At 41.0% G+C, this 21,108-nt stretch overlaps 1 protein-coding gene across 8 annotated transcripts in view; it reads left to right on the forward strand.

Moving 5' to 3' along the window:
* Nucleotides 1–21,108, forward strand: part of ZHX3 (zinc fingers and homeoboxes 3) — a 68,315-nt gene that overhangs the window by 37,769 nt on the left and 9,438 nt on the right. For 5 of the 8 annotated variants that reach the window (XM_061631477.1, XM_061631480.1, XM_061631474.1 and 2 more), the window contains 2 exons: nucleotides 5,697–5,871; nucleotides 17,661–20,583. In XM_061631477.1, coding sequence (XP_061487461.1) covers nucleotides 17,808–20,583 — 2,776 coding nt within the window. In that variant the 5' untranslated portion in view covers nucleotides 5,697–5,871; nucleotides 17,661–17,807. The remainder of the gene's footprint in view (nucleotides 1–5,696; nucleotides 5,872–17,660; nucleotides 20,584–21,108) is intronic. The other 3 variants (XM_061631482.1, XM_061631478.1, XM_061631475.1) reach the window with 1 other exon arrangement.

Consider the following 21,108-nt stretch of genomic DNA (forward strand, 5'->3'; position numbering starts at 1 on the left):
ATACAAACACTATTTCCTTCTCCTTTTAATGGGTTATCTGTTTGTTTTTGGTGGATTTTAATATTATTTATGTAGCACTTGTGCACTGAAAGCTCTTACCATATCTGTCAGTAATCTTTAAAAGCAAAGCTATTGCCCATATTTCTGTCCCCATTTTACAAAAAGCTGAAGAGGCTAACTTGGTTTCTAGCAGAGCTGAGGGGACTTGCCTTCATACAGCAACTGTGCTACATACATTGGCTGCTTTAAATTAATGTGATTGCAACATAGAGGAGGAGGCATGCTTTATAGAGGAGATACATTTGGATGTCTTCTCTCTCTCCCTCTCTGAAGATCAAAGGGAACTTGAACTGAGTGTGATTTTATAGGGTGTTCCTCTTCCTTTCTGCAAAGAACAGCATCAGACAGGCATAGCTTTTTGTGATGAATACCTGAACTCTAAGCAAACCTCAGATTTTTCTCAAGCAAGATTGAATGGAGATCTTGCTTTTGAGCCAGTGCAGGATCTTTTTTTGTTGCTTTCTGTGGAATTATACACCCACAAGAGTGGCTATATACTATAGGCAGCATGGATTCTTCGCATTCTGCAATGTTAAATTGAAAATACCCCCATGCCATTCTGCTGCTTCCTATAAGCACATTTCAAAACAAAACATTGCAAACTTATAGCCCTGAACTCAGAAACGTTTGCTTAGCAACCCTCTAGATTTTCATGGTGATACACAAAACAGTCAGAGAGAATTGAGAGTTCACAGTGTAAAACAAGAGAAAAAAATCTGGACCCCTGTTGGACTTTTTTGTGCCAGTGATCTCATAGTTGTTGAAATTAACTAAAAATCAGCCATGTTCACAGAGTACCTGTAATCCTAATACTGACCTTGCCCCATGCTCTGACCTTCATCTTTTGCAGTTTAAAAGTTAAAAAAAATGCATGGCTGATTTTTAATTAAAGAAATTTAACATTGAAGTCTATTATAATGTTGGGCATGCTCAGTAAAAACCAACTGTCAGTGTTCGAAAAGCCAGACTCATAGCTGTTTGGCTTGGCTGATCAGGAGGTCACACCCATGCCAGACATTTATTACGCTTTAGACAGTCATGGCTTCCCCAAAGAATCCTGAAAAGTGTAGTTTGTTAAAGGTGCTGAGAGGAGAGTCCTATTTCCCTGACAGAGCTCCAGTGGCCAGAGTGGTTTAACAGTCAGCCCCTCTGTTGGGGATTGTAGCTCTATGAGGGGAATAGGGCCTCTCCTAGCAACCCTTGGCACCCGTCACAAGCTACACTTCCCAGGATTCTTTGGGGGAAGCCATGACTGTCTAAAGTGAAATAAAAGTCTGGTGTGGATGTGAGCAGGGATAGTTTTGATTTAAATTTGGATGGGAGGCTACATGTGCCTGCTGTAAAATAAAAAGGTGGGGGAAACCCTGAAAAGCAATGATACTGTTCACAATGTTTCCTTTGGGAAGGGAAAGGGGCTTTCCCTCTGCCCAGTGCCCACCTACCCAATCTGCTCCCCTCCCCCTCCCTCCCCTCCCTGCCCCTCCCCCAGGTAAGCTTCACCTATCCTAAGCATGATTGTACAGGAGTAAATCCCATTGAACTCAAAAAGCATGCAAATGATCAAACCTGCCCTCCCCTCTTCCTTTCTATCCTCTCCCTTTTGCCCCTCCGCTCCCTCTTCCTTTGCCCCTCTCTCCCCCTCCCTCCCAATCTCTCCCCCTCTCTTCTCCTGCCCCCCCTGCTCCTCCCCCCATGGTCAGTTTCACCTATCCCAAGCATGATTGCACACAAGTAAATCCCATTGAACTCAATAAGTATGCAAATGATCGATCCATTCTTAGCAAACTTACACAGGATCCTATTTCAGAACTGATTGAATTATGTAACTGTTTTTCATGGTGTGAGCCGCCTTGAGCATAGATTCCTATGGAAAGGCGGCATACAAATAAACTGTGATGATGATGAAAAAGAAGAGAAATTCACTAATAGGCAAAAAAAAAACCCTTGTGGTTTAAGAACGGATCTATAGCCAACAGATATTTCTGTCAAACTTTAAAAAGCAGGGAAATTGGGCAGCTATAGTGAATGCACCAGGGGAGCAGGAGACCTGACCTCTTGTCTGATATTGTACTGCCCTACACATTTGTCAAAATGCAAACACAATTTGGGTTGGTCTTTCACAGTCCAATCTACTTCCTGTGTAGCTTGGAAGAATTTGGTAATGTGTGTCTCTGAGCATATGGTGAGTGGTGGCAACATCTGCCATCTCTAAAGATGAAGAATTACATTTTTGTATGTTTGTTGGTGTTCTTACTTCTTTTCTGTGTTACTACTGTTTCTACAGAGAATCTAACATAGAAAATTATATTTCTCTCATTCATCCTAGAAATCTGTGTCAAATTTATTTTTATTAATTTCAAAGCCTTTTTAGTGGTCAATGTCATATGACTGTGAAGACAGCCTTTTGTGTTTCAAACTGGAGGTTATGTTCTATTTCTATTTTGGGCGCATTAACAGTTGGAATCTGAAACTGCAGTTTGATGTACAGTCAGACTGATTACAATATGTTGCTACAATGACTCTAGCTGTTGGAAAAAACAAACTTGGCCTGCCCAAGATGCATGTTTTCAGCCAGCTATGCTTAAGCTACTCCACTTAAGGAAAGGTGGGCATGATCAATTAAAAACATAGAGCACACCTAGAATTTTGCTAGAATATATTTCACCTCCCACTGTTTTACCTTGTGCCAACTGAAAAACACAGTGACAGTGGCCCTGATCAGACTTCGAACACTTGGTTGCCATCACAGTTCAACTGGGAGTTAAATCACCTCAACTTATAGTGATTCATCCTGTAATTTGGAGCAGTTGCACCCCAGAGAAAGGGATAAAGTCTGGTTCTGGTTATTTTTTAAAATGTTATGTAGTGCACTGAACCTCATAAGGCTCTATAGAACATCTTTCGCAGAGTGTTGGTATCAAGTAATTGTACAGTTCTGTTAGGCTTGTCATTTGATTCCTTATTTCCCCACCCCAACTGTCTCCTAATCTAATTTCTGGGTGTTGATACCAGAGGCCCTTGACTCTTCGTATCAGATTAAATGTTTGAAAAAGGAAGGAAATGGATGTTTGTGCAGGCATATATTGTGAGGTTAGGCCTTCGCTAGATCCTCTACATTAAAAAAAGGCTGTTATTTATTTTCTGCCTGGAACAACATTGAGGCTTTAGTCCTTCACCATCTAATCACCCAGGCAACATGTCACTTGGTAGATGAGAGGATAATTAAGCTAACTGGTGCAGTTATACAAAAGCTGATTATCAGTGCAAGGGAAATGTTAATGTCTGTCTTGCTAGATGTACTTGAACCATCTTAGGGTGTTTGCACACAAGTGCAAAGAGGCATAGGCGTGTTTGTGCCTCTTTCATATACTGTAGCATTTGTTTCCCCTTTTGAGTGCTTAATGTTTAAGCTTCTACATAGGACCAGAGAAAAACTTCAGGCGTTGCAGAAATGTTGTGATGAGAGTACTGAATCTGAACTGAGCAATGGATTCTTGTTTAAAAGACCCAAGTCTATCACTTACTAAGATTTTGTCGTTCTTCATATTAGGTTGTATCCAATGTTAGTTATGCTTGGGAGTAGACAAATTGAAATTAAGGTAACTAAATTAGGTCCCTTAATTTCAATCAATCTACTTTGAGTAGAACTCAGTTGAATACAACCCAATGTGTTAGTTTGGTCTGTTGGTAGTAGCCTCTGACAAATCATATCTTCAGTCTTGGATTAATATTTACATGCAGATGAGATAAGAACAGTTAAAGTGCTTAACTGCAATCTCTGCATGTATGCAATGTTGCATTAAAATACTCTGTAGTAATTGATAACTGTTGTTGGTATCCATTGGATTCGTCTACAAAAAGGATATGTTTTTTGTGTGTGAATTTGGAGCGAATATGATCTGCATTCCACAAACGTATTCAAACATATATTCCTTCATTAGGGAAGCAATTTTTATAATTTTAAACCTAACTGCCCATCAGCCTTAACATAGGATAAATGTGTTCCTTTACCACCACTGAGTAGATAGAAATGTGTCACATGTAGGAATGAACAAACGTTCCTCAATCCATTACAATATTCATTTACACTTTTTTCTGGTATTTTTTGTTCCACTGCAATTGGTTTAGTTTGCAGAAGTCAGTGTTCCATTTCATTGTCCACTAATGCAAAAATATACATATTTTAAAACTTTTAAAAATGTAGCACACAATAGACACATGTATCTTAGCATCAACACATGTCTACAAATCAGTTACCTTATCTGCATGTTCCCTTTCAGAGTTCATGGATTTATAGAGGGGTAGCCATGTTAGGAAGATCCTCCGTGGCGCGGAGTGGTAAGCAGCGGTAACGCAGCTGAAGCTCTGCTCACGGCCAGAGTTCAATTCCAACGGAAGGAGGAAGTCGAATCTCTGGTAAAAGGGGTCGAGGTCCACTCAGCCTTCCATCCATCCGTGGTCGGTAAAATGAGTACCCTGCATATGCTGGGGGGTAAAGAAAGGCTGGGGAAGGACCTGGCAATCCCACCCCATATATACGGTCTGCCTAGTAAACGTCGCAAGATGTCACCCTAAGAGTGAGAAACGACTCGCACTACAAGTGCGGGGACACCTTTACCTTTACCTTTAGCCATGTTAGTCTTTTTGCAGCAAAAACAAAAGAGCCTTGTGACACCTTAAAAACAAAGTTAATGAAGTGGCTAATGGTCCATCACAAAGCCATCTGTGGCTGCAGTTCTAACCATGACTATTCAGAAGTAAGTGTGATTGCATTCAGTGAGGTTTACTCCCAGGTAAGTGGCATTAGGATTGCAACAACATTTGCTATGTTAATTTGATAGTTAAGTTTCTCTTACTCATGTATTAGGAAGGAACATAAGTCAAAGTTATAAGACAGTTATAATTTTTTAAAAAACTTCAGGGGTTGGGGAAAGGAAGGAATTTTAAATTTAATTTTACTTTAAAAACTAGTACTTAGGGTGGTCCAAAATGGGCAGTCAAGTCCATATGATTCTCCCCACTTTGAAAAAAGGCTAGGACTTTATTTATTTATTTATTGTCATCGCCGGGACCATATCACCCCAGTGCTGATTGAGTTACACTGGTTGCCAGTTGTATACCGGGCCCAATTCAAGGTGTTGGTATTAACCTTTAAAACCCTATATGGTTCTGGCCCAGTTTATCTGAAGGAACGCCTCCAGTATCACCAAATATGCCGCCTAACGAGATCAGCCTCGCAAGACCTTCTCTCGGTCCCACCGGTGAAAACAGCTAGGCTGGTGCGGACCAGGGAGAGGGCTTTTTCGATCGTGGCCCCCACCCTCTGGAACTTGCTTCCCTTTGACCTTCGGCATGCCCCCTCCCTGATGACCTTTCGCCGCGCCTTAAAAACCTGGCTTTTCAGGCAGGCCTATGGGATCTCTGGGGTGGGTTAGGTTTTATACTGTATCAGTGTAGGATGGTTTTTTAGATGATATTAATACTGTGATTGTTATGAATATGTTGATATTGTATTTTATATTGTGTATGTTGCCCAGAGTGTCCGTTAAGTCGGACAGATGGGCGACTAATAAATAAAATTTTATTATTATTTTAATATTATTATTATTATTATTTTTACCCCGCCCTTTTTCCAGAACTGGAACTCATGGTGGCTTTAACTGAGGATCACAGATAAAATCCGCATGTAACCAAAGAAGACCACTTCTTTCCATATGAAAAGAACAATAATGAGCAATGCATTCCATTGGTTTTAAAAATTCATAATAGGAAGCGGATTGAGGCTGAAATTTTAACCCCACTTACTTGGAGGTAAGCCTCACTGAATTCAACAGGATTTACTTCTGACTAGATATGGGATTGAGATTTCAGTCCTAATGCATATAGGCTGCCTTTGGCAACAAACAGTACTTCAGAAACAAGAAAAGCAAAGAGGTACCAGTATGTTTCAGTGAACGTATAAATAACTTCTATTGCAAAGCAGTTTACATATCTATTTAAATATGTGTGCATCTTTTAAAAAAAGTTTGTTGTAGAGAACTAAGGTGAATAGCTTTCAGAGCAAGAGTCTGTGCCCCAATGGTGGTTGAATGGCAGAAAATTTGATTGATCATCCATTTTCAACAAATCTCTCTGACATCCCCAGTCACAATATTGTTTTTCATATGGAGGGAGCATTCAACAATACACAGAAAATGATGTTAGGAAGAAGAGTTAGCCTCCCACCACCTACCAACATGCTAGTTTTTCTATTCAGAGGGATTTGTTTTGCGGAGGGCTATTAAGTCATACAAACTTGATCTAAAGTGGTACAGTCTAGGTAGAATTTACAGATAGTCACTGTTCTCCTAAGAAGTCTAGCATTCTTCAGTGAGAAATTTAGTGAACAAGCTTTGTGAAATGCAGCTTGATAAAAAAATCCGTAACTAGTTTTCCCTTGGCAATGCTCAGTTGGAAAGCAGTGTTGGGCATGTTCTATCTCAGTGGTTTCCAAACTTTATGAGTATAACCTCAAAATGTTTTGTGTCCACATGCTAATTGTTGTAATTTTAGTCTCCTTCTGGGAGGAAGGGTGGGATATAAATTTAATAAATAAATAATGAAGTGTTAAATGTCACTTTTTATTCACCACAAAAACAAATATGATGGTGATATTTATTACTTGCCTTTCACCAGAAGGTCCCAGGGCAGGTTACAGCAATATAAACAACTTTTAACACATTTTGAAAGAAATGAAAGGAAGGAGATAAAAGTAAACCACCCAAAGTGGTGAACAGAGCCTGGTTGATGCCAGGGCATTTGGACTCAAGTGTTCCACCTGTATACAACAGTGCCTCCTCTTCAGCACTTGACTCAGGAAGCTCCATATGACAGAATGTCAACAGGTGAAGCTTTCCCATAATACTGTTTCCATATCTGAAAAGGCTTATTTTAATTTCCTTTTAATTTTTGCCTGCCACACAGCTGTTAAAGGCACAAGAGCCCTGCTCTCCCCAGTGCCAACCTTTATCCATGCAAAGAACTCAAGAGAAGAAACAACAAAATGTGGGCAACTTAACATATTTTAAAATACTTTAAAAATATTTTTAAATGATCATAAACAACTTTATAAAATCACACTCAACGGCTTGATACCCAGCAACAAAATTACACTGAGCATGTGCAATTTCACATTTTTAAGGCTTACTTTACCCATCATTGTTTTGCTCACTTTCCTTGGGTCAGGCACTAACTCTCCGCCTAACCTACCACATATGGCTGTTGCTCCATTGAATTCCATAGGACTTACTTCTCAGCAGGCCTGGTTAGGATTGTAGCCTAAGTCTTTGTACTATAGACATAAATTTTCCTTCCTTTAACCAGAATGATGCATCTTTGTACTATAAAGCCACATGTCCCCCCCCCCCCCCCCGGTAGTACAGCTTCAAAGCTTCAACAGAATCTTTGTCTGGTCTGATTACTGAAATTTGATTTACCTGGGAGTAAGGACCATGAAATATGAAGAGGCTTACTTCTGAGTAGACACGTATACATTATATTATAAGTTAACTATATAGTGAGTTTTTAATGAGTAACCAGGTATGTATTTGTGGAGGGACACTCCCGGACTCCATCCTGTTACTTTTTTGGCAGGCACCCACCACCCAGGGTCCCTCTGTCTCTACAGCCAGAGCCAATCAGCTTATCTGATCTTCCCTAACTGCCACTGACAAAAGATGTGTGTGTGGGGGGGAGGTGCTGGAGCTTAAATAAGCCCAACTGGCCTCTTCTCTTGATGCACCTGCTCAAGCGATGTACTGCTCAATTTTCTGTCTGGCAGGAACTGACTGTGCTGGCCAGAAGGAAAGAATGGGAGGTGGAGGCAGCAAGTAGGTAGTGCACAGACCAGCAATTAATTAATTTTTAAATTAATTAATCTTTTCTTGGCTCTTTGCAACCTCTTGGGATGACTTCACAACCCCCCAGTGAGTCCCAACCCCCCAGGCTGGGAACCACTGTAATCTAATACACACTCTCAGTTTGTAGGTTGTTGACAAAAGTTAACAGGTGTGTCTGGGGCTCCAGGTAAATTGGAAGCATCTCTTGAAATGCACCCCCAAATACCTTTGAAATCCAAAGATTCATTAGCCAACAAATCAATATGGAAATGGTTCTCTGCTGGGGTATAATTGGGAAAATGGATGTATTAGCAAACAGTGATCCAGCCAGCTCTGGCGTATATTTATCAAGGATGTGATCTTAAGATGCATATGTGCCAAGTGCACTGTGCACCAGACCTTTCCAATTTCAAATCTCTTCTTGAACTTGGTGGACTGCGGGAAGCTGCTTTGGGGGTTTGCTGGGTAGAGATAACAGGGCATTCTCTGTCTCTGGGCTGCAGCCTGAAGCCTCAAGCAGACCTGTTAAGTTATGCCATTTCCCCACATAATCTAGTTGTGCTGCTGTTTTTATCTTTGCAGTAGGCTGTGAATTGGTCTCTGTGTGTAATGCTGCCATAAATTGCCTTTTTTTTTTACACGAACCTAAGTATCTACTCCTGGGTATATTAAAATTAATTTAGCAGGCTGCTAATGCCCTGGAAAGTGTGTGTATTTAATTGGATAGTTATTTGCAGGTTGCACTTCATCATAGTTTGTTTTTAAAAAATGAAGGTCATGTGGAATTCCTCACCCAAGACACCTGCCCTATGTGTGTGTGTGCGCGCACGCTACAGCAGAAGTAATTGTGCACAAGAGCCAAGCCCATCTCATTCTGGGAGCTACAGGGAATCTGCCCTTGCTGTCAAACAGTTTCTGTGCCGGTTTCCACTAGCATGGCAGTGAGGTGCCATGCAAGCCCATCTCCAAACCCTCTCATTCCCAGTACAAAATGACTCTCTCCTTTTTTACAGAAGTGTCCCTCATTTTTACTTTTTCCATAGGAAATCTCCTTGAATTCAGTGGAGCTTTTTTCCGAGTAGACACATATAGGATGGTGCTATAAGACATTTCTACTTTTGAGATGGCAATCCTGTGCTCATTTACCTGGGAGTTAGTTCCTCTAAGCAGATCAGGTCTTCTGATTAAGCATGCATACAATTGCTCTCTAACTTTTTCATAAATATGCCAAATATTGGAATTTTATATGCCAAGTAATACATTTATTTTATTTTGTTAAAGCAGCAAAATAAGTTTAGGTTTCATAATAAAGTAAATGTTGCCTCTCTCTCTCTCTCTCTCTCTCTCTCTCACACTCACTCACTCACTCACACACTCACTCACTCACTCACTCACTCACTCACTCACTCACTCACTCACAAGTTTTCCATAGCTTGCCGCCCTTGGCTCCTGCTGGGAGGAAGCGTGGGATTCATCATCATCATCATCATCATCATCATTATTTATTTATTTTATTCCACTTATATACCACCGTCAAGAGACCCCAGGGTGGTTTACAACACAGAATGGAAAAAAAAAATATATCAATACTTAACGTAATACCTATACAATATAAAAAATTAAAGCAATTATAATGAGAAATGCTCAGTAAAATACAAAGTCTCACAGTGTAAGTTATGATTTACTTATCCCAGGTTCAGCTGTAAAATGCCATACATATTTAACAGTAACAACCTAAGATATAATTAAGGGAGGGGGAAATCAGAAGCAAAATATATAAAATACAAAAACAATGTACAAGTACAGTCGAGTCTCTATACAAAAGTCGTGCTTAATTCTCCCCTCCTGCCCTCCCAGAAAATGGCAGACCCTCCCACCGGGGAGCTTTCCTTTCCTCTTCCAGTCTCTCAACCTGGGAAATCTCCTCTTCCCTGCCTCTTATACAGGGTGCTTCTTCTGTCCATCTGCCACTTTCATGTGGGTGAAGTCCTTGCCCTCCCCATGACGTCCTAGAAGGTTTCATGTTGCAGTCTCATGTTGCCCCTCAGTGAAGTAGCTTACAGAGTGTTCTGGGAGATGATTTATTATTGTTATTGTTAATATACCACCCTATAGCCAAAGCTCTCTGGGTGGTTTACAACATAAAAATCAATATACATTCACATTTGGTACAATTGCTAGTAAAAAAGAAACAATAATTCACATTTTAAATAAACATAACTGAACAATAAATCTCTAAACAATATACATAACATGAAAACAAAATAAATCAAATACAAAGCAAAACAAAAAAGAATATAACACTTATAAAATATATCTAAAAATGTTCTCTAATTTCCCATTGTGCTTCTCCCCACCTGACCACCATCTTCTATAACCAGTAGCATTATGAACATTTCTTCCATTGTCTTCTTTCTCCAAGACAACTCCAGGTGCAACGCTTAGTGCGTACTTAGCGTCTCACTTTGCGCGACGCCAAGGCGCTGCCTCAGGCAGCCTTTCCGCTTCATATACCTGGAGCAGAAGAAAAAAAAGAAGGCAGAATTGTGGGTAAATTGTAACAGCTGCAACAGCACACAGAGTCCTTCCAAACGCACATATTATTGTTGTTGTTGTTATTGTTGTTGTTGTTGTTGTTATTATTATTATTATAGCTTCCCAGAAATCTCTAGGTGGAAGGACATTTTCAGTTTTGATTTACTAAAATCTGTAAGGCTTCATGTGCAATGATGCTTGTTTTTAGTTGTTTTTAATATTTTTGTGTGTTTCTTCTTGTTAATAATAATCTGGTATTGGGACTACCTCTAAGTCATGGTTGTATAAAATATGTATTTGGCAAAGACTCTAAAGTAAAAAAAAAAAAATCTTAAGGGTACTTATGGCCATCTAGGACTAAGGATGAGGGAGAACTTTAATTTAGTTCACATTCAAAGCTGAATCTATTAAATACATGGATTTCGAAATCCACACTTATCCGAATTTTGCAATGCTGTTCTTCAAGCAAATATTGTTGACAAAAAATTAGGGGAAAGTGTGCATGAAAATGAATATATTAGTGAAAATAACATACAAAAATATATTACATTAGGAGAACTTGCTTGCAAAAATGGCTACATTAGTGAAAACTACATTCAAAAATTTTTCATGAGGATTTTTAAATTAAAAATTTGCAAATTGCTACAGAAATGTGGAGAACTGAATTTAAGACTGAAGACATGAGAAACTGAGAGAACCGAAATTGAAAGATCTTTCCATCCCTATTTAGGACACCATCACTTGTGATCATGAATAACAGACATTTGCAATGCAATCCTGTGCGTGCATGTTTACCCAGAAGCAGGTCCCGTCCCCCCACATGATCACTGGGATGTATTGCCAGGTTCAGCTGTATAGAAAATAAGCCTTAAGTATGTGTTCAGTCTCCCTTTGAAATCAATGGGACCTAAAAGTGTACAACTTTGATTGGATTTTGCTCCAGTGTGTGAAGTGCAGCTATATAGGGAGGATCTCTGAAGTCTGCAATGATTTCCGATGTTGTTCCCTAAAAGATCCAATGATACCCTCTTTAGTTATACCCTTCCCCTTTCCACTTAGCTTTCTCAAACGGTTACAGTTAATAAGTGTGATGTAAAACATCTTAAAATGAACCTAGAATATACACAAAAGCAAAATACAAAATGGCTAACACCTCCAAAACTTAACTGCTGCTGTTAAATGAGATAACTGTGTTGGTGTCATTTAGACAGATTGCAATTTGGGGCTGAGTGGGAGATGAAACTACCTGATGCCAATTTCTTTCTTTGTAATATTGCATAATATAATAAAAATCTGAGTAGTTTACATGAAAACAATAAAGGCACCAACAATATCATCCAATACATTTTCTTAAAAACAAGGTAGAATCAGATAAAAATTATATAAAGTGAAGGTGAAGATATAGTGAAATCTCCAAACTTAAAAATAAAAATGATTTGAAACATTCCTCAGCATTTGTGGTGCTTTTACTGTAGGAAAAGGGGATGGAATGTTCAATGGCACAGGTGGGGAATGGGGAAGTTTTTCATTCGTGTGTTTGTACTCTTTTGGGGTCAGTTTTGAATGCCAAATGTATCAGAGTTAAAGCAGTTTAAGTTGCTCCTTTAGGGAAGGGCCATGGCAAATTGTTTCGGTATATTCTTTACATGCAAAAGGTCCCATGTTCATTCTCTGGCCCTTCTAGTGGAAAGGAACCTAGGTTGCAGGTGATGGGAAGGGACTGTCTGCCTGAGACCTTGAAGAGCTATTGTCAGTCAGAGTCGGAATAGACAATTGATCTGAGTTGTGTGTGGAAGCTTCATGAATTCATGTTTAAATTCACTAATAGGAAAAAAAAACCCTTGCAGTTTAAGAACATACCTATAGCCAACAGATATTTCTATCAAACTTTAAAAAGCAGGGAATTGAGCTGCTATAGTTAATGCAGGAGGGAAGCAGGAGACGTGACCTCCTCTCTGAGATATTGTACTGCCCTACAAATTTGTAAAAAACAATTTGGGTTGGTCTTTCACAGTCCAATCCACTTGCTGTGTAGCTTGGAAGAATTTGGTAATATGTGTCTCTGAGCATGTGAAGCAAGGGCGAGGGGAGGAGAAAGACAGGAGAGGGGGAGGGAGGTGAAGGGAAAGGAGAGGAGGGCAGGATAGGGCAGGTTTGATCCTTTGCATGCTTATTGAGTTAAGTGGGATTTACTCCTGTGCAATCAGAAGGTGGTGCTGGGGGATTCCTGTTCGACTCCTTGGCCGTTGACATATGGGGTCCCTCAGTGCTCAGTTTTGTCCCCCATGTTATTTAACATCTACATGAAACCGCTGGGTGAGGTTGTCCGGGGGTTTGGGGTTCGGTGTCATCAGTATGCGGATGACACCCAACTCTATTTCTCCTTTCCACCTAAAGCCAAGGAAGCTGTCCTGGTCCTGAACCGGTGCCTGGCATCAGTGATGGACTGGATGAGGGCGAACAAATTGAAATTAAATCCAGACAAGACAGAGGTGCTCCTGGTTAGTCGAAAGGCAAATCAGGGAATAGGGATTCAGCCGGTGCTGGATGGGGTTACACTCCCCCTGAAGACACAGGTTCGCAGTTTGGGTGTGCTCCTGGACTCAGCTTTGAACTTGGAGGCCCAGGTCTCTGCAGTGGCCAGGAGTGCTTTTGCCCAGTTAAGACTGGTGCGCCAGCTGCGCCTGTTCCTGGAGATGCCTGATTTGACTACAGTGATGCATGCCTTAGTTACATCCCGTTTAGATTACTGTAACACGCTCTACGTGGGGCTGCCTTTGAAGACTGTTCGGAAACTTGAACTGGTACAAAGAGCTGCAGCCAGAGAGCTAACTGGGGCTGGTTACAGGGACCATACAACCCCCTTGTTACGACAGCTCCACTGGCTGCCAGTTTGTTTCCGGTCACAATTCAAAGTGCTGGTTTTGACCTATAGAGCTCTATATGGCCTAGGTCCAGGGTATTTGTCAGACCGTATCTCCCCATATGAGTCTGCCCGGGCGTTGAGATCCTCAGGAGAGGCCCTTCTCTCAGTCCCAACACCTTCGCAAGCGTGATTGGTGGGGACGCGAGATAGGGCCTTCTTGGTGGCTGCCCCCAGGTTCTGGAACTCTCTTGCTAGGGAAGCATGAATGGCCCCTTCCTTGCTATCCTTCCGTTGGCAGGCAAAGACTTTTATTCCGACAGGCTTTTGGACTAGAAGATGTTTAAGATAGGGCCTCATAAGGTCTGTTGTATTGTTCTATGGTCCTATTCTTAATGTTTTAAATTGTCTTAGTATCGTAAGTGTATGTTTCATGGTTTTAATGTCAGGAATAGTTTAATTCTATTTTAATTGTATATTTTTGTATGTTTTTTTACCTATGTGTAGTTTTTATCTGTAAGCCGCCCTGAGTTCCAGTTTTGGAAAAAGGGCAGGGTAAAAATAAAGATTCATTCATTCAATCAATCAATTATGCTTAGAATAGGTGAAACTGACCTGGGAGAGGGGCGGGAAGGGGAAGGGGGAGGGAGGAGGAGGGGAGGGAGGAGGAGGGGAGGGAGGAGGAGGAGAAATAGGATATTGGTAGGGATAGAGAAGGAGGAGGGGGAGGGAGGGAAAGAAATTGGGTGGGCACTGGACAGAGAGAAAGCCCCTTTCCAAAAGGAAAAGATTGTTAACAGTATCATTATTTTTGGGGGGGTTATCCCCACCTTTTTATTCTACAGCACTCCCACTCAGATTTAAACCAAAGCTGTACCTGGCCACAGCCACACCAGACATTTATACTACTTTAAACAGTCATGGCTTCCCCCCAAGAATCCTGGGAAGTGTAGTTTGTGAAGGATGCTGACTTGCTAGGAGATGTCCCATTCCTCTCACAGAGCTACAGTCACCAGAATTCTCTGGGAAGAGGGACTGACTGTTAAACCACTCTGGCCACTGGAGCTGTGTCAGGGGAATAGGAGTCTCCTAACTACTCCTAGCACCCTTCATAAACTACACTTCCCAGGATTCTTTGGGGGAAGCCATGACTGTTTAAAGTGGAATAAATGTCTGGTGTGGGTGTGGTCCCTTGATTAGCCAAGTCAAACAGCTGTTAGTCTGGTTTTTAGAACACTGACAGTTGGTTTTTACTGTGCATGCCTGCTCTATCCTAGACCCCAGTGTTAATTTTCTTAAATTAATTAAAAATCAGCCGTGCATTTTTTAAACTTTCAAACTGCAGAAGATGGTCAGAGTATGGGCAAGGTCAGTAATAGGATTACTGGTGCACTATGAACATGGCTGATTTTTAATTAATTTCAGTAAATTTAAGTCCAACAGGAGTCTGGATTTTTTTTAAGTGTTTCAGATTTTCAAGTCTGGATTCTCTCTGGGTGCTTTGTGTATCACCATGAACACTTAGAGGGTTGTTAAGCAAGGACTATACGTTTTGTAAGGTTTTGTTTTGAAATGAGCTTATGCGAGAATGGCATGAGGGGTATTTTCAATTTAACACTGTGGAATGGAAAAATCCATGCTGGCTATAGTATACAGCCACTCTTGTGGCTGTATAATGAACCAATTCTAAAAATTTAGAAATTGGTGTAGTCTATTGTGATGTGAAAAATGATTGTTGCTCTTGAGTTTGGTTCTTTTGCAGCTGTGAAATACATGAACTCCATTTGCCTAGTAATCAAAAACATCCTGTTAAGATTGGTCAGCTCGGTACACAACTCAAGTTGCAGATGCAAGTTTGTGCCAGGCTTCTGCATGGTGCTTATATAACTGTTCTAGGGGAAAAGAAATGTACAAATAGTCCCTTCGAATACATTTTTTTTGATGTGTTGTCACTGTGCTTAAAACCAAGCTAACTTTACATGTGAGGGCCAAACAATTATTAACTTTTTTTTCTGGGAATAAGGTCAGACTGTCACAGTATTCCAAATTGGGGTTTTTTTTTAGTGGTTTAACTGTATCAAAACAGTTTTCCCTGCAGTTGTTCTGTGAATGAAATTCTCATCTCATCCAGCTTTCATGGAAGCACTAATGAATTTAAGGAATGTTTAGTCAAACAGTAACTCTGGTTTAGCAAATACTGTTAAGTCCTTAATGTTCTTTAAATCCTCGCACCGTGGGGCTCTTTTAAATGTTAACCTTGCCATATGGAAGCCATTTTACAGTAGCCAGCTGAGAAGGGTGGCAGCAATTATATGGGGAAGACCCTTGCCTGAGTCACTGGATTATTTAGATCTTGGGTTCAGTCCCTGCCATCTCCAGTGACAAACAATTCAAGGTTGTAGAGCTAAGACAGACTGTCATTCAGAATAGCCAATAGTGGGTCTAACTCTGCATTAAAAAAGGTAAAGGTGTCCCCGCACTTATAGTTCAAGTCGTTTCCGACTCTTAGGGTGACGTCTTGCAACGTTTACTAGGCAGACCGTATATATGGGGTGGAATTGCCAGGTCCTTCCCTGGTCTTTCTTTACCCCCCAGCATACGCCCGGTACTCATTTTACCGACCACGGATGGATGGAAGGCTGAGTGGACCTTGACCCCTTTTACCAGAGATTCAACTTCCTCCTTCCGTTGGAATCGAACTCTGGCCGTGAGCAGAGCTTCAGCTGCGTTACCGCCGCTTATCGCTCTGCATTAGGCACCATCTAATGTGTGTATCCCAGCCATTAGAGTAATGGATCCTTTCCATGCTGGAATGACATCCTAATTCATGTATTGCTTGTTTGTGTGAAAGGGACACGGGCTCACTCTTCCTTTTCCGCGGTGCCCATCTTGAACAAGCGTAGCTAATTGTCTTGCAGGAGGTGAAGTCTGGAAGAATTCTGAGATATACCGACTTCTTGTTTCTGAAAACATATACAGTGTTGGAATCTGGCAAAACCCTCTTGAGTTATTCCTATGGATATATCTGATGCAGTTCAGTTATGTTCCCGTGAATACAGTCTGAAAAGGAGGCTAGGTGAACTTACATAGTGAAGCTCTTTTGTAATTTTCAGCTGATGTAAGTTGAATTTGCACAGCTGTCCAGTATGTCTCCCCTTCCCCTTTTAAAAAACTTATCCCCTCTATTGTAAATCCATCCTGAAGTTTCTCTTTTCTCTCTCACTGCCAGGTATAAGATTCTATAAGCAGACTTTTGCTAATACTTCTGCAAAAACCTGTAGCTTGTCACCTAAATTTGTCCTGCTTTGCTGAGCAATGTGTCAAACAGATCAGCAGAACAAGAAGTATTTCCCCCTTTTAAATAAATGTGCCTTTGTGTCCTATGTTTTCAACAAAAGCTGCTGTATATTATCCCTGAAATGCCACTTTCTACAATTGTTTTTGGTTACAGGCTTGGTAGGCCCTGCTCTGAGCGCACACTTGTTGACACAGTCTTAGGGTGGCTTAGCACATATACTTCTGTAGGTTTTGTATAACTTTATTATGAAGTTTCTTGTACAACTTTCAGCTGTAGGTTTCATATGTATTCGATGTGACTGATTTTGTTTGTAGTTGTTGCCTAATGAGTTCAGGTGGGTTTCAACAGAAAAGATTAACCGAAGTACTGAAGGACTTCTATATATTGATCCATCTCCCCTGCTTTTGGCATAAATCAGTTTTTACATATCCTATCCCAGATTGAGAACTTCATGTCTTCATCAAATCTATGTTCCAGTTAAAAGTTATGAGGTATACCAGCTGTGGACCATGGGTGATATCCAGTGTTAGTCATACTTAGAGCAGACAGATTGAAATTAATAGGCTTAAGTTGATTTTTCAATGTGTCTACTCAGAGTTTAAGTAACATTGGATATTACCCTATGTTCTAAACTTTTGTTGGAATTTAAAAATTGTATTATACTACAGTGAAAATATGGATTGCTGTCATAGCCTGGAGGGGGCGAGCAGAGGACAATCAAAATTACATGATAACTCTAAACTGAGTCACTTTAAGGATTTCCTATATTTTAGGTTATGTATGCTGCAAAATAGGAGCTATGCCATGATGTGTGGCTCACATACCACTCTCCATTTAACTCTCTTGCCTACTGTACATGGAAAGTATAAAGAAAACTAAAATTAGTTTCCCAGTTGACCAACTGAAATGATCCTGTCTCTTGTAATATATTTGCAATATATAAATGAGGAATAAAGGGCTTGTGGTTATGCCGGTGTAAACTTTTATTATAATATTTTGCTAATATACTATTCTTTTCTTTCCTCAGATTCAATGGCAAACTTAAATGGTTGTCCAGATTCTTGACACACACATTTTTGGGGGCGTCATGGATTTTCTGACATATAGCCTACAAAGCAGCCTTAAAAAGTAACATTTGCTTCCTAAGCTTTGATCATTTTCACTGGTTGCAATAATGGCCAGCAAAAGGAAATCCACAACACCTTGTATGATACCGCCAAAAACGCTGGCACTGCAGGAATCACAACCGGCCTCTGTTGGAGTTGATCATGAAGGATTTCAACAATCTGTTACTACTGCAACTCTGCCTGTTAGTGAGGCTGTTAATAATAACCACAACAACGGGTTGTTGTTCAATGGACATAAAGGTATTGTGGATGGTGATACGTACAGGTGTACGTATTGTAATTTTGGCTCTCAAGACATTAATCAGTTCCTTGGTCACCTTGATTCTGAACACATAGACTTTAGCAAAGGCCCTTCCTTTGTGTGTGTGCAATGCAGTTTTGTGGCAAAGAGTCACAAAGAGCTTTCTCGTCACAATGCAGAGTGCCATGTTAGGGAAACCAGCTTAATCTGGAATGTTGTGAAGCAAGACAACCACGTGATTGTGGAGCAAACTATTGGAGATACCAGCAGCAGCCAAGACCTTCTGGGGGACCTCCCTGAGGAAGGTCAAGATAATCAAGTTGAAATTATCATTACCAAAACACCCATTATGAAGATAATGAAAACAAAACCAGAAGGTAAAAAAATCCACATGCTGAAAGAAAACATACCTAGTAAACCAGTCAAGGATTTGGAGACAAAAGTTGGTGAACAGCCATTCACCAATGGACCTGTGCCAGTGAGCCAATCATCAACAGGCACAGTCAAATCAACACATGTTGTCAATGGGATAATAGGAAATGTGCCTGTTCTGCAGGCAGGCATCACCCAACTTGTGCAATTGCCGCAGCAGCAAGTTCACCAACAGCTACCCACATCAAAATCCCTTCCCAAGGTAATGATTCCTTTAAGCAGTATCCCAACATACAATGCAACAATGGACTCTAACAGTTTCCTGAAAAACTCTTTCCATAAGTTCCCTTACCCTACCAAAGCTGAGCTTTGCTATTTGACTGTAGTGACTAAGTACCCAGAAGAACAGCTGAAGATTTGGTTTACTGCACAAAGGTTGAAACAAGGTATCAGTTGGTCACCAGAGGAGATAGAAGATGCACGAAAGAAAATGTTCAACACTGTGATTCAGTCTGTACCCCAGTCCACCATTACAGTGTTAAATACACCACTAGTTGCAAGCCCTGGTAGTGTTCAACATCTCATTCAGGCCAGTTTGCCTGGCCATTCAGTTGGAAAACCTGAAGGAGCAGGTGGTGTACTGGTTACCCAACCAATAATATCAAATGGACTTCAAGGAGCAGCCTCATCTCTGGCAATAGCAGTAACTTCCATTCCAAAGACCCAGATAGCTAAGCCACCAACCACTGTGTCAGTTTCTAGTACTGCATCACCTGTGAAAGTGGTCAGTGCTGCCCAGGCACAGCTCACTGCTTGCCCAAATATAACTTCACAGGCATTCTTAGATCCTAATATATACAAAACTAAGAAGTCTTATGAGCAGCTGTCTGCGCTAAAAGACAGCTTCTATAGGAATCAGTTCCCTGGACATTCCGAAGTTGAGCGGCTGACAAAAATCACAGGCCTTAATACCAGGGATGTTCGAAAATGGTTTAGCGATAGGAGATACCACTGTAGAAACATAAGAGGCGGCAAAACTGTACATGCTGGAGACAATACAATAATAATAGATTCTGTACCTGAAATTACCTTCACCTCTTCTCCCAAAATGGCCACAGAGTTAATTTCCACATTGGCAGCAACACCTGTTGTTCATACCCCAACCCGTCGGCAATCCTGGCATCAGGCTCCTGATTTTTCTGCTACAAAATACAAGGAGAGGGCTCCTGAACAGCTTAGAGCTTTGGAAAGCAGCTTTGCACAAAATCACTTTCCTGTAGAGGAGGAAGTGGACCGTTTGAGGAGTGAAACCAAAATGACAAGGAGAGAAATTGACAGCTGGTTTTCAGAGCGACGGAAAAGGCAAGTGATCAAGGAAACAGAGCAGCAATTAGATGATGATGGTGAAGATGACTCTGTGGAAGAGGAGGGTTCCTCGGATGACCTGAGAGCTTCAAGCGAAAACGGTTCATTGGATGTAGCCAGCAATTCTCAAATGTCAAGAGAGCGCAAAGTGACTCCTATAAAAATCAACCTTAAGAACTTTAAAGTGACAGAGTCAAATGGCAAAAGCGAGTTGCCAGGCTTAAGTGCAGATGTTCAAAGAGAGAGCTCTCCTAGCAGGGCACCTGTGCCCCAGAAGCCCAGGCTAAGCTGTAAAAAGACTGCTCAGCAGAGGAATTTGCTTAAACAGCTTTTTGTACAGACCCAGCGCCCTACAAATGAACAATATGACCAAATATGTTCTCAAACAGGACTTCCCAGAACTGAAGTGATTCGTTGGTTTGGAGATAGTCGCTATGGTTTAAAAAATGGAAATTTGAAGTGGTATGAGAACTATAAGCATGGTATCTTCCCTAAAGGCCTAGTAATCTCTACTGAGGCCAGCAAGGTGATCCTCCAAGACTATTTCCAAAAGAACAAGGTGCTTTATGAAGATGACCTTCCAGGTCTGTGTGAGAGAACTCAGATGACCATCTCACAGATCAGGCTGTGGTTTGCTGAAAGGCTAGATGAAGAAAGCAAGGCCATATCAGACACGGGCAGCGAAGACCAGTCCTCAAGCGTTGGCGAGCCAGCCAGCAATCAAAAAGGGACATTTGATGCCTTTTCTGAGGTTTCTGAGAACAGTGAATCTTGGGAGCCCGGAGGTCAAGATGGCAGCTCAGAGCTTGGAGATACGGAAAGTCATCTACCTGCAGTTCAATGTGGTAAGTCATTTCTGCTAATTTGGCCCTTCCTGTAAGCTTCAGCATCAAAAAGTGCTTTGAACAAAAAGTATCAATGATCAAATGAAACTTTAATAGAAAATCCATTTCACTTCATCCTTTGAGGGGGAGCTAAAGATTTCACCGAAATGGTGGGCTGAGGAGAAATTTGAGGGGGAGGGAGATGATGCTACATAAGTGTCTTGGGGAGGAGCTCCAGTCATAATGGGCAGCAACGACGGCAGTTCAGTGTAGACAATACTGAGCTAGATGAACTAATGGTTTGACTCTATAAGTTATCTTCCTATTTTCCTAAGGGATAGAAGACTGAATAGATTAAGAGAGCAGGAAAATTTTGGTTTATTACAGGTGGAAAAGTGGGGGGAGGAAAAATTAAAGGGAGGTATATAATACAGATAAGGTCAGAAAGGTAGCTGGGTAAAGAGCAACCTCTTAACCACATGCCCATCACATCAGGCAGGCATTCTGAAGTATAACTCTTCCAAAAACCGCATTCTTCTCAAAGCA

The sequence above is a fragment of the Rhineura floridana genome, chromosome 6 (genome assembly GCF_030035675.1).
Source record: "Rhineura floridana isolate rRhiFlo1 chromosome 6, rRhiFlo1.hap2, whole genome shotgun sequence".
NCBI classification, from domain to species: domain Eukaryota; kingdom Metazoa; phylum Chordata; class Lepidosauria; order Squamata; family Rhineuridae; genus Rhineura; species Rhineura floridana.